At 46.2% G+C, this 13,997-nt stretch overlaps 1 protein-coding gene across 6 annotated transcripts in view; it reads right to left on the bottom strand.

The window, feature by feature from the left end:
* LOC124042212 (plakophilin-4-like) overlaps window positions 1-13,997 on the bottom strand; it is a 119,150-nt gene that overhangs the window by 2,902 nt on the left and 102,251 nt on the right. For all 6 annotated transcript variants that reach the window (XM_046360630.1, XM_046360638.1, XM_046360643.1 and 3 more), the window contains 8 exons: window positions 9,112-9,295; window positions 7,945-8,062; window positions 6,608-6,796; window positions 5,248-5,421; window positions 4,593-4,743; window positions 1,915-2,107; window positions 1,448-1,532; window positions 1,029-1,146 (listed from right to left, as the gene is read on the bottom strand). In XM_046360630.1, the coding sequence (XP_046216586.1) occupies window positions 1,029-1,146; window positions 1,448-1,532; window positions 1,915-2,107; window positions 4,593-4,743; window positions 5,248-5,421; window positions 6,608-6,796; window positions 7,945-8,062; window positions 9,112-9,295 (1,212 nt within the window). The remainder of the gene's footprint in view (window positions 1-1,028; window positions 1,147-1,447; window positions 1,533-1,914; window positions 2,108-4,592; window positions 4,744-5,247; window positions 5,422-6,607; window positions 6,797-7,944; window positions 8,063-9,111; window positions 9,296-13,997) is intronic.

Genomic DNA, 13,997 nt, shown 5'->3' with positions numbered 1-13,997 from the left:
TTTGTGTCCTTATCTTGGGCAACGTCCCAAATGGCTCCACATTTCCTATCTGGGGCATTCATGTTGACCAGAACCCTGTGGGCCCTGGTGAAAAATAGTGTACTAAGACAGTGTTTCTTAATCCTGGTACTGGGGACCCAAATGGCTCCACATCTCCTATCTGGGGCATTCATGTTGACCAGAACCCAGTGGGCCCTGGTGAAAAATAGTGTACAAAGACAGTGTTGCTTAATCCTGGTCCTGGGGACCCAAAGGGGTCAACATTTGAGTTTTTAAACTTGTCATGTTTTGTCTTATATTGTCTTGTCATTATGCTTTCCCTTCTGTTCGTTTCCCCCTGCTGGTCTTATTAGGTTCGTTCCCTTTTTCTATCCCTCTCTCTCCCCCTCCCTCTCTCTCCTCTCTCTATCGTTCCGTTCCTGCTCCCAGCTGTTCCTCATTCTCCTAACTCACTCATTTAGTCTTTTCACACCTGTCCCCTATTTTGTCCTCTGATTAGAGTCCCTATTTCTCCCCTTGTTTTCCGCTTCTGTCCTTGTCGGATCCTTATATGATGTTCGCTGTGCTGTGTCATTGTCTCGCCCTGTCGTGTCTTGTCTCCTTCAGATGCTGCGTGTGAGCAGGTGTCTAAGTCTGCTACGGTCGGTGCCTTCCCGAGGCAACCTGCAGTCAATGGTCGAGTCTCCAGTCTGTCCTCGTCACTACGAGTGGATTTTAGTTTTTTCATGTTTTGTTTTCTTCTTATATTGTCCAGGAGTATACTTTTGCCAGTTACTGGAATAAAGACTCTGTTTTCGCTAAGTCGCTTTTGGGTCCTCATTCACCTGCATAACAAACCTAGCAGTACACACCTGATTCCACTAATCATCAAACCTTTGAGGTGTGTGTGTAGTGCTAGGGCAAAAACAAAAATGTGTACCCTTTTAGGTCCTTAGGACCAGGATAAAAATATAAAAACATTAAATGGGGAATAGGGTGCCATTTGGGATGTAACCTAGGTGAATTATTGTTTATGTTGCTAGGCTGACCTGACTGGTTGACCGGTGACATCTGTATGGTGCTGGTGGGGAGGGTGGGCTGAGACTTGAACCTGTCGCGCTCTAGAGTGGATACCGGTGTGATGAAGTGGTTTTGGCTCCATCCGTCCTAAAGGCCAGTAGAGAAAGGAGACCGGGGTTAGTTTGAGCCACAAAAACCTGGGCTGCGCCCCAATAATATCTCCTTTCTCCTGAAGTGTACACTTGTTCACTACTTCCCACAAATCTAAAAGCCTTGGACTGGTGGCGGGACACGGGCTTGTGGGAGTTTCCGCCATATCTCATACACCAGCCATTTCCTTTCAATGAAGGGAAGTGAACAAGTGCACACTTTGGCAGGAAGGAGAGATAATTGGGACGTAGCCCTGCTGTATTTAGCCTCCTCATCCCAACACGGGTCCTTCCCTTACCTTCTTATAGATAGTTCTCAGGTCTTTGTACTGCCACAGTGTGTTGAGGACCTGAGCGGCAGCTTTGACCACCTTCATAGAGTACCTTTGAGGACAGAGAGATGCATGTCATCACACATTACCCCTGAGAAGTTAGAACTGAGGCCTCTTAGGGATATACGGCAAATGCATGGCATGGCATGTTTCTGTGGTTAAATAATATGAGTCTACTCTCAACTGTTTGAAATTGCTCTCACTCCATTCCGGGGTGTAACCTCTGCACATGAGCCTAGAGCAAACGTCTGTGTGGAAGCACAAGTTGTCCTTCCTCGTGCTCTCTGTGTGCATCCCGAATGGCACCCCTGTCCCTTATATAGTAAACAACTAAAGGAGCAGCAGTAGACTGAAAAGCAGTGCACTAGAACGGGAATAGGATGCCATTTGCGGCGCAGCCTCTGTCTGAGCAGCAGCCGAAGCCTCTCTTTCACCTCTCTCCCCTGCCCTTGGTGATGTTGACCAGCTTCTCGATGCCGCCCGTGTCGGCCAGTGCCTTGGCGTTCTCCATGTTCTTGCTGGTGACCTCGTGCAGGGTGCAGCAGATGGCCGCCACCGTCTCGTCAGAGAGCAGGGTGGTGTTCCCCCCAGGGAGACGATTCACCAGGTCCCTCATTGCATACTTCCCTGGGAGGGAGGGAGGGAGGGAGGGAGGGAGGGAGGGAGGGAGGGAGGGAAGGAGCAATTATTAATTATGTACTTTATCATTTCTGTTATGAATTTACGATTGAGATTATGGCAAGGCTTCTTTATAAACCCATTCTGGCTTCCTCATCCTTACCGCCACAGACAATTTGTTCTATTTGACTTTTTAACAGCAAATAACTGAACTAGCTACACCTTTAAATTAAACTGGAACGCAACAGGGAGAGAGAGACAAAACGGAAATAAAGAGACATTCATTGCATTTTTGATATACAGTGTCTTACGTAATGTATTTGTACAGCAGATGCCTTCCTCTAGGGCAGGAGACCTAGAGTACACAGTGTACTTTTGTACTTTGCTGATGCTATATTTGTTCAGCTTGAGTTGTGCTGCCACAGTCTACCATGTGCCTTTCCTATAGGACATAGCATTAGTGCCCCACAGACCCTGGGTTAATACCACTTGTTTTTTCCCCCTGAGTCTCCCTCAGAAGATCAGCCCCTCCAGAGTACCTCTCCAAACAGCCCCTCTCCCCCATCTCTCAGCCCCTCTCCCCCATCTCTCAGCCCCTCTCCCCCATCTCTCAGGCTGGAAACTCTGCCTCTGCCTTGCTGGAACACTAACTCCTTATTATTTCCACATAGCTAGCCCATAAAAACTTGAAAAGTGGTGATTTCACAAAAAAACAAGAAGAATGGGGATGAAAGGTAGCATTCTGGGCATATAATCAGCAGTTAGATTACTAAACGTGAACATACATCTTCTGGTTCTACTTCATCTGAAACCTATTTTCCATCTCATCTCTTCCTTTTTTTTAATACACTGAGTGTACAAAATATTAGGACGGCTCTTTCCATGACATAGACCAGGGATGGGCAACTGGCGGCTCACCAGCCACATGCGGACCCCCAATTTCACCCAACTCATTCGGGGTCTCAACTTACTGTTGAGAGTAAGAATAATAGAATACACACGGTGCAATTTTGAAATTTGGTTGTGCATCAGCAGTCCATCAATTTGCCCATGTCAGCTAATTTATTTTAGATTGGTAAGTTACTCTAGTGACCAGCTATCTGACCGTGGTGGGGCCCATCGATCATCAGTTATCCTGTTAAAAACTTCAAACATTTGCCTCCAAATTACACATTTTTCTCTCCACCCCATGGCAAAATTAGTAAAATTGGATGAAATTAGTTATAAAATTAGTAAATCTTCTCTCCACCCAATGGAAAAATGTGTAGAATTGCAGCAAGCGTGCTTTAAAATAGCAAGGTTTTCTCTACACCCCAGGGCAAAATGAGCAGAATTGCAGGAAATTAACTTTAAAACGTATATTTGTATATTCCGTCACAAGGGGGGGGGCGCTAAAAGGTTTTGCTCAGCAAGGTGGGGGGTGGATGTGGGTAGGCAGACCCATGAACCACTGGGGGCCCTCATAATGACTTTGTTTTTTTGTGGACCCCAACCCCATCAGTGGCCCATTCATAACATAGACTGACCATCTGAATCCAGGTGGAAGCTATGATCCCTTATTGATGTCACTTGTTTAATTCACTTCAATCAGTGTAGTTGAAGGGGACGAGACAAGTTTTAAAATTATTTTGAAACCTTGAGACAATTGAGACATGGATTGTGTATGTGTGCCATTCAGAGGATGAATGGGCAAGGCAAAAGGATATCCAGCCAACTTGACACAACTGTGGGAAGCATTGGAGTCAAAATGGGCCAGCATCCCTGTGGAACGCTTTCGACACCTTGTTGAGTCCAAGCCCTGAAGAATTTAGGCAAAAGGGGTGCAACTTAATATAGTCAAATGTTCCTAATGTTTTGTACACTCAGTGTATAGTGTTGGGTGACCATTTATTTGATCTGTGCTTGTATAGCTCATGTACATAGCCTACTGTACTGGTTGGTTGCGTTCCATACCGACTACACTGCAGATGCATTGTATCAACCAATGGTTGCGCGCCACGCCATCAACTGTGCAGTCGGCATCAAACTGTTACATCTTATGATGTGGTGATAAACACCTGTCTATCTGATATGTTAAACACCTGTCTATCTGATATGTTAAACACCTGTCTATCTGATATGTTAAACACCTGTCTATCTGATATGTTAAACACCTGTCTATCTGAAACACCTATATCTGTTAAACACCTGTCACCTATCTGATATGTTAAACACCTGTCTATCTGATATGTTAAACACCTGTCTATCTGATACGTTAAACACCTGTCTATCTGATATGTTAAACACCTGTCTATCTGATATGTTAAACACCTGTCTATCTGATACGTTAAACACCTGTCTATCTGATATGTTAAACACCTGTCCATCTGATATGTTAAACACCTGTCCATCTGATATGTTAAACACCTGTCCATCTGATATGTTAAACACCTAGCCAGGTGTTGTGAGATCTGTCAGGCATCTGCAATGGAGCCAGTGTTTGTTTGGTCCTCACCTATGAGCTCCTTGTTCCTGACGTCCAGGGCCATGTTCCTCAGGGCGGTGGCCACAGAGCAGACCACCCTGTCGTTGTCCATCCTCAGCAGCTCCACCAGGATGGGCAGACCTTTCTCCTTGCGCACCGCCGCACGGACGTACGCCGTAAACTAGTACAAATGCAGAGACGACACAGAGAGGACGTTTCAACTCAATCAACGTAAGAGTGTACACTTGATACCTATATATGTTTCACTGTCACATACCCGGATAGGCGCAGTGAAATTTGTAGTACAGCCATAGTAGTAAAGACATGTTTCTTCTTCAGAAAACCAGACAACGATGATGTCATAGCCCCTGTGATAAAAGTCCTAGAGCTGAAATAACCAAGAGCTACTGACACACGACTTTCAGCTATGGATCTCTAGCTTGATCTAGTGTCCTTCCTTGTCCCAGAAGCTAACATTAGCATCTAGGGGGTTTAGGAGAAAGCACTAAAAGTGAATATTGACATGTGCTTCACTGAGGAGAGTTCCCCTTTAAAATGTATTCACTTTACATAGCTAATAGACTATTCATTGTACACAGAGGAAAACAACACAAAATAGACTAGTGTTCTTGTCATCGCCTGTCCTGGGTGCTGTGTAGTGTGTACTCGGTAGTGTTCTCCATACCTTCCAGTTCCCAGCAGACAGGTTCTGTAGGGAGCCCGCCGAGCCCTCCAGAGTGGCAGGATTGGAGCTCTCAGCCAGCAGGGTCAGGTAGGGCTTCACCACGGCTGGGTGCCACAACATCTCCGCCCCCTTGGGGGACTTGGAGAAGCCGGGGATGGGGCCCACTCCGTCCCACTGAGAAGACATGGTCATGATTAGAGGTTCTAATTAAGGAATACGGCCCGAGGAGTATTGGCTTTATTCCTCATGGTATATAGTCAATATACCACGGCTAAGGGCTGTTCTTATGCATAACGCAACGTGGAGTGCCTGGATACAAGGCCTTAGCCGTGGTATATTGGCCATATACCACAAACCCCTGAGGTACCTTATTGCTATTATAAACTGGTTATCAATGTAATTAGAGCAGTACACAAATGTTTTGTCATACCCGTGATACACTGTATATACCACGGCTTTCAGCCAATCAGCATTCAGGGCTCTAACCACCCAGTTCATAATAAGATGTTGACTATATATGTATCAAGTGTCCCAGAGTAGGAGTGCTGATCTAGGATCAGTTTAGACTTTTAGATCATAATGAAGATGATGGACAGGCGGGACCTGATCCTAGATCAGCACTCCTACTCTGAGATGCTTTGTGAATACGGGCCATGGTCTTCTCTAGAGCGCTCCTAGAAGAGTTAAAGTCAATATGTCAGTGTGTTATGTCTGTTTGTAACAGTGTGTTATATGTGAAAATGTGATTGTATTATACATTGTATTTTAATGTTTAAGGACTAAAGTGAGGACTGCAAGAGATCCAAATCAAATCAAATCAAAAGTAATAGTTCACTCCAAAATCAAAGTTGGCAAATGTTTTCCATTTCTCAGAAGGGAGAAATGAGTCCACGTCCCATCATGCCATCTGTTGCGTGGATCCAGCTATACGGCGCCTCGATCCCAAATGATTTGAAAAGACAGGCAGACACCGTCATCTAATTGCGTCATGTTAGACAAAACAGATGTGGTGGGACTTGGACTCTTGCTACGAAGCCACTGTTGAGCTCTTAGAAAAACGCTCGACAAACATTTGGAGTGAACAATCACTTAAGGCCTAGGGAAGTGTCATGTGTTATACTTCCCCCACTCAGTGATGAGTTGTTATACCGGAGCTCAGCTGGAGTGAACGTTCCCTTTGAATACCTAGGAAGTGATATTTCCACCCTCAGACTGAAGTTTAGTCCCCAAATGGCATCCTATTCCCTATATAGTGTACTACTTTTGACCAGGAACCATAGGGTGGACGACATAGGGTGCACTACATAGGGAATAGGGGCGCCATTTGAGATGCAACCCACGTTGTTGTTCTTGAGCTCACCTGCTCTTCCTGGGAACCCTTCTTCTTCTTCCTCTTCCGGCCCCAGCAGCTGGAGTCCACATCCTTACTGGGAGACTCACTTCCCAGCAGGCCGTCCAGCTCCTGGGCTCCCTGCAGCCTCGACGGCGGCATCTCCAGCTCCAGGCGATACGACAGGTTCCGCAGAGTGCAAATACAGTTCTCCACAATCTAGAGAGAGGTGAAGGGAGGAGGGTCATTTACTTGATATCTTCATTGGTTTAATATGTTTCTACAGGTTCAATATGTTTCTATAGGTTTGATATGTTTCTATAGGTTTGATATGTTTCTATAGGTTTGATATGTTTCTATAGGTTTGATATGTTTCTATAGGTTTGATATGTTTCTATAGGTTTGATATGTTTCTATGGGTTTGATATGTTTCTATAGGTTTGATATGTTTCTATAGGTTTGATATGTTTCTATAGGTTTGATATGTTTCTATAGGTTTGATATGTTTCTATAGGTTTGATATGTTTCTATAGGTTTGATATGTTTCTATGGGTTTGATATGTTTCTATAGGTTTGATATGTTTCTATAGGTTTGATATGTTTCTATAGGTTTAATATGTTTCTATCGGTCTGAGAGAGAGAGAGAGAGAGAGAGAGAGAGAGAGAGAGAGAGAGGTGAGATCTCAATAAGTACACTGTACATCCTAAGAGGTTTGTTCCAGTGAAATAGTGCTCAATAAGCCAGACAGCCTCTGTGTGTTGGTGTGGAGACATCACAGGCCTGCTGTAGCAGTAGTAATGAATTAGGTATGAGATCCATGGTCTTAGAACAGAATAGAATGTCTCCACTTAAAAACAGAGATCAGGGTTTAACAAATGGGTTTAATTCCTTACTGTTTGATGCCCATTACTGGGATATGAGCATAGCAATAAATACACCAGATTGTAACCCAAATAGCACCCTATTCCCTTTATAGTGCACTTTTCTTGACCCGGGCCCATAAACGCACCGGTCAAAAGTAGTGCACTATATAAGACAGGCCAAATTTATAGGGAGATACTCAACCGGAACAGCTGGCTAAGGGACCAGTGATAAAGTCCATAAACTTTTAAGTGGACGCTGTTAACATTGTAGACCTATGGGCTGATAGAAGGCCTTCACAGTCAAGTAACTGAGCTGTGCGAGTCCATGTGAGCGAGAAATTATCAATTCAATTCAAAACTGGTAGGGTAGATTTCCCATTCTCCCCTACAGCTGCCTGCCATCGTGTGACAACATGGTCTCTAGTCGACACTGTGTGTTGCGCACGCGTGTGTGTGCGTGCATGTAGGTGTATGTCTCTGTGTGTGCCTGTGTGTGCGCAGACCTTGCTGTCGAAGTCCGAGGTGTTGACACAGGCCTTGATGACGTAGAGTAAAGAGTCCACCAGTCCCTCACAGGAGCGCATCTGTTTTCGAGCCTCCTCCCCCGCCGAGCTCAGGTTCCTTTAAAAACAACAACACACACACCAGTCAGGATATAGGCCCCAGCAGCACACACACAATCACACACAATGAATTCACACACAAAGATGGCCCAGCAACATAACCAAACAGCCACTTAAAACACAGCATTGTCCCAAATGCTACCCTATTCAGTGCACTGCTTTCAACCAGGGCCCATAAGACTCGGTTTAAGGTAGTGCACTATAAAGGGAATAGGGTAGTATTTGGGACATAGATAAACTGTGTGTGTTTGTTCCCCTAGCGCGACTCTGGTGTGTGTTGTGGGGTTTTTACTTGTGCCGTCTCATCCATAATGGATGAGGCTCTCTGGTCGGCCTGGGTGATGCCGTTATGAGTGCTTTGGAGGGGGAAATGAGAGCCTAACTGAGCTCGCTCAGAGCACAGCTCCATTTGTTGTCACCAATTAGAGAACAAACTCCACCATTCACTGACTGGCATCCGTCCCTAACGGCAACCTCTTCCCTATTTCGTGCAGAACTTTCGACTAGGGCCCATAGGGTACTGGCCAAAAGTAGTTTACAAAATAGGGAATAGGTTGCCATTTGGGGCGCATACACTGCCTTCAAAGGAAGGGCCCTGGGAGGGTGGCTGGAGAGCCAGAATACCCTTTCCTATGGCTGGGGAGTTTTTTTACCCTCTACACTGTCGGACTGTGTAACCACAACGGACTGACTCATTTAACCTAAATCCAATGACGGGTGACATTCTTGGTTGACTCTCACGTTAAGTGACAACTCAACCAAATGTAAATCAAAACTAGACGTTGAACTGACGTCAGTGCCCAGTGGGACATTAGCTGTAAACACACGGTACACAGACTTTCTGTCACTGTGTATTTAAAAAATAAATAATAATACTGCCATAGATGACCTGTTTACAACACATTATTTGTAAGTCCCCAGGGGCAGGTTCGTCTCATTCCCTAGTCATAACTCGCGTTGGAAGGCCTTGTTCAAATATGAACCTGGCTGCAGGAGCTCGACACATCCAGAAGGGGGTGGTATCATCATACACAAAATGTCCGCTACCTCATACAGCCGCTGGTGTTCCTCAGGACCAGAGACGAGTGGAATTTGAGTTTGTGGTCCTCGTCGAATGTCGAGCTGCTCCACCCGGAATGGGGTATGATCACAGTGTTGGTCAGAGTAGTTAAGGCATCCCGAATGATTGTCATCTTGACGGAGTCACAGGAGGACAGGTTCCACAGCACCCCTGCAGGGAAGACGGAGGAAGGGGAGGGAGGGGACATGTTAGAGACAGAGCCACAAACTCCTGGTTGTCAGCTGTCATGTGCAGTTAGGCTAGCCCCACAGAGCTGCCGAGGACCAGGGCTTTTTTCTTTATAGCTCAGCACACACACACACACACACACACACACACACACACACACACACACACACACACACACACACACACACACACACACACACACACACACACACACACACACACACACACACACACACACACACACACACACACACACAGAGACGAGAGGACCAAAGGAAAAATAATAGCCCTCGTCACAAATGAAACCCATCCTCCAGCTGTGAGACGTCGGGCATCTGGATCAAATAGATCCTTAGAAGCATTACATATCCTGCAGGCAACCGAGGAAGACGTTTCACTGGAAATGAACACAAACAGCATATGGCACCGGCTCAGCGGTTTAAAACGTATCATATGAATAACGGAGCATGTCTTCCCGATATCACGTCATCATTTTATTCATTTGAAATGCGTGTATGCTAACCAGTGATACTTCTAGTATACAGTATTTGATGCTTCATCTGCTCCAGATGACCCCGTGTGGAGCCTGGTCTTTATATCAGATGGCCGTGACTGGCAGCAGGGCGTCACTAACCTTGGACCGGGCTGCAGCTCGGCTCCTATCTAACCACAGGCAGCGAGCGAGACGTAGAATATGTCTGAAATGGTACCCTGTTCCCTATGTAGTGTGATACTTTTGAACAGAGCCCTATGGCTCCTTATTCCCTATGTAGTGCACAACCGCTGACCAGATCCCAATGGAAACCCTATGGGCCCTGGACAAAAGTAGTGCACTATATAGGGAATAGGGTGCCATTTGGGATGCATGTATAGCTGCTATCTCCTGCTGTGGGCAGAGCAAAAGAGAATTATCTACACCTCGCTGACTGGCAGATCTCTTTGGTTGTGTGTGAGGATAGGCAAGCATGAAATTCTACACATTTTTCCATGGCTTATCCCGTGTCCTTATGCTATCTGAGTGACTCAAACATTATAGCGAAAACAATAGGGGCCCCGTGCCATGACATTTTGGGGAATTGTCGATTCTCGCTGACCATCTAGTTTTTATTTTGCCGATAGTTAGTTCTCAAAGATGATCTCATTTAACAACATATAGCTCCATTATATTTTTGACGTGTTTTGTCTCTGGTTTAAGTTTACACAGAAAACTTTTTACCATCCTGAAATCATATCTTTTGGAGTGGCGGCAAACGGTTTAGCAGTGGTGGCCCTCAAAGATGATCCTTTAACTGCTAAATTAATATAGATGATCTCATTTAAAACACTGGTGTATATTTTTGCGTGTGTGCCTGGTTTGTGTACACAGAAAACTGTATCCTGAAATCATATCTTTTGTGTGTGTGTGTTTGCAGTGGTGGCCCGTGTGTGTTAATATAGTGAAACACTGGTGTGTGTGTGTGTGTGTGTGTGTGTGTGTGTGTGTGTGTGTGTGTGTGTGTGTGTGTGTGTGTGTGTGTGTGTGTGTGTGTGTGTGTGTGTGTGTGTGTGTGTGTGTGTGTGTGTGTGTGTGTGTGTGTGTGTGTGTGTGTGTGTACAAGTAATCCTCGTGGTTTCCTTGAGCTCTCGCATTTCCACCACAGTGTGTGTAGCCTGTGTTTCCTAGACACTGGTCTCTCTTATCTTCTCTCCAATGAAACTATTGGAGATCATCGCGCCCGTTACTACAGCCCAAGGGCACAATATAAAGAGGATGCCAGCAAGGCATTATAGAGACAGATCTGTCTGTGGCCCAAATAATATCTGCTCCGTCCCTATCTTTGAGTTACCCTGTTTACCCATGAAAGCATCTCTCTCCACGGTTAACATTCAGCCGATGAAGCCTCTTATCTGCTCCTGCCAGGACCGTGTTGGGCTGCATACCGACGCTATAACGTGTATGCTCAGGCCCTGGGATTCATTTCAATAAAACCTCCCCGCGGTGATTGAGCGCCTTTCTCTACTAGCTTAGCCTATAGCCTTCCTTAGTTTGTCTTTCTCCGATGGCTGTTTAGTGAATTCCCTCAGACAGAGGGCCTTGTAATGTAGAGATAACACAAACGCACGCGCAGTGCTGGTCTAGCACTTTAGGCAAACTGAAATGTCCCAGGTCTGTCCCAGTAGCCATCCTAGTTCCTCCTCATCGGCCCAAAGCTCTATTTGAAGAAGCCGCTAACCGTCCAGCTTTTAAACTGACCCTGTGGAAGCTGCCTGGCCGCCGTAGTCTTGGGATAAATCGGGCAGCAGAGCCCAGTGAGGTGTGACTGACAGGGGTAAACGCCCATGTGTCACATTCTGACAGTCAAAGGGAACAGGCTGTGTGAATGAGGCTTGATCTCTCAGATCTTGGCTCAGTCCTATACAAGCTACTGTCTGTGTGTGTGTGTGTGTGTGTGTGTGTGTGTGTGTGTGTGTGTGTGTGTGTGTGTGTGTGTGTGTGTGTGTGTGTGTGTGTGTGTGTGTGTGTGTGTGTGTGTGTGTGTGTGTGTGTGTGTGTGTGTGTGTGTGTGTGTGTGTGTGTGTGTGTGTGTGTGTGTGTGTGTGTGTGTTTGTGGCTAGGTGCGGGAACACTAGCCCCAATGTAAACGAATACCCAAGCTGAAGAGGAAATACGCTGTGACACGGGAGCCATTCATCCGTCTTCGAATCAATCCTCGAAAGACAAAATCATTTGACTGTGGCCTAGATTTCTAAAGTTAGGGAGTGTGTGTGTGGGGGGGGGGGGGGGGTAGTGTGTGTGGCGCTCTCTCATAGCTTGGAAAGCAGTGACCTGGCTAAAGGGCTCCATTCCGCCCCATAATGAAATCTCCACTGAGCTTGTTATTCAGTTACAGTCTGCTTGAATTAAGTGTTGAAGCCAGGATAGCCCTTACAGTACCGAGCTAGTGTGGGTCAGGTGTTTAGCCGCTTCTGATTGGCCAGAGTAAGGGTGTGGTCAGGTATGAACAGGCTCTGATTGGGTAGATGAATGAATGGGCATAGGCCCAGGCATCAGTTGACTCTGAGAGTTTACATGCTCTTTGCTATAGAGGTGTGATAGGCATGTAGATCCATTGCGATACTAGACTCAAATAACACCCTATTACCTATGTAGTGCACTACTTTTGACCAGAGGCCATATGAAATAGGGTGCCCCTGCCATTCGGGGACGCAGCCCTGGACAGTCTTGTGTCCGCTCAAAGCCGAAGGCTTGCTCCGACATTCATTATTAAAAAATCAAGACTAGCTTTGACACTGTTACTCGACCCTGGGCCAGTGGGGGGCAGAGCGGAGAGCTGTGTGTAGACTAGCGGTTAGTAGAAAATCGTTTTTGTTTCCTCCCAGTCTGTAGGGTGTGGCTGACTACAGTATAACTGTGTGCCTGAAGTCTCAATACATTTGCAGAGCGGCTGCAGAGTGAGCAAGATGACAATCTGTACTCTGCCCTACATCTGAGGAAATGGAGGCTTTGCAGCAGCTCCAGTGTGTCCCGCTTGATGAGCTCTGTTCAATTTCAAAGGAACGCTGATTAGAGATGAGCGCTGTCGGCCTGATTTCCCTACAGCTGTCTGGAAAAACACTCAACACAAGGCCCAAGGTTAGCCCTGTACCTGCTTTACCATCTAAACATAGACACTTCTATTTAAGGGAAGCTACATAGGGACACAGGAGCAATGATCCCACACACACACACACACAAACTAATGTGATTTTGATCCTTTCCTGGTTGTGTCGGTTGGTGGTTGGTCCTTCCCTGGTTGGTCGGTGGTTGTAGTTGTGACAGCGGGTCACATACGGACAGACAGTGCTTTGTAGGACAGGGCCCCTGTGTGCTGCTCGGAGCAGCAAGGTCGGGCAAGGGCCAGGCTGTGTGTGTGTGTGCCAGCGTGTGTGTGTGTGTACAGATGCTGCTCCAACTGTAGGCGCCAGGTGACACCTGTACTGCCACTGGGGTGACAACAGCCAGGGGAGGCCTGGCACTTTGATCTCAGAAGCCTTGTGAGGACAGGCCATAACCACAACAGCTGCTGTGGGAGCCAGGGACCAGGTCTAGACGGCTTGACATGTCCCCCACAACATGAACCCCTGACCTGATTAGAGAAGAGAGACGGTGGCTCCATTAGTAGCTCACATGGAGCATGGCTGATGATCCACTGGACTAATAACAGAATAAGGGGCCATTGACACACAGGGGAACAAACATATCCTGCTCAGAGATGGGCACACTGAGTACACTATAACCGTCTCAAACAACATCTGCATCCAAAATGGCACTGGACAATGGCGTCGGAGGAGACGGCTGCTGTCTCCTAACCAATTGTGCTATTGTGTGTGTTTTTTTGCACTATTTGAAACTTATTCTGTACATAATGTTTCTGCCACTGTCTCTTATGACCGAAAAGAGCTTCTAGATATCAGGACAGCGATTACTCACCGCGTACTGGAAGAAGATTCTTTCTTTAACGAGTCGGACGCAATGGGGGTGCCTTGTAACTATCCGACGGCGATTGGGTAATCTGCCTTTACCTTCAGTCCTATTAGCCAATGTACAATCGTTGGATAACAAAATAGACGAACTACGATCACGTATATACTAACAACGGACATTAAAAACTGTAATATCTTATGTTTCACCAAGTTGTGGCTGAACGACATGAAAAACATACAG

Source organism: Oncorhynchus gorbuscha, linkage group LG01 (assembly GCF_021184085.1).
Source record: "Oncorhynchus gorbuscha isolate QuinsamMale2020 ecotype Even-year linkage group LG01, OgorEven_v1.0, whole genome shotgun sequence".
Lineage (NCBI taxonomy): Eukaryota > Metazoa > Chordata > Actinopteri > Salmoniformes > Salmonidae > Oncorhynchus > Oncorhynchus gorbuscha.
The sequence above is the reverse complement of the archived record's forward strand: the minus strand, read 5'-3'. Positions and strand labels throughout refer to the sequence as shown.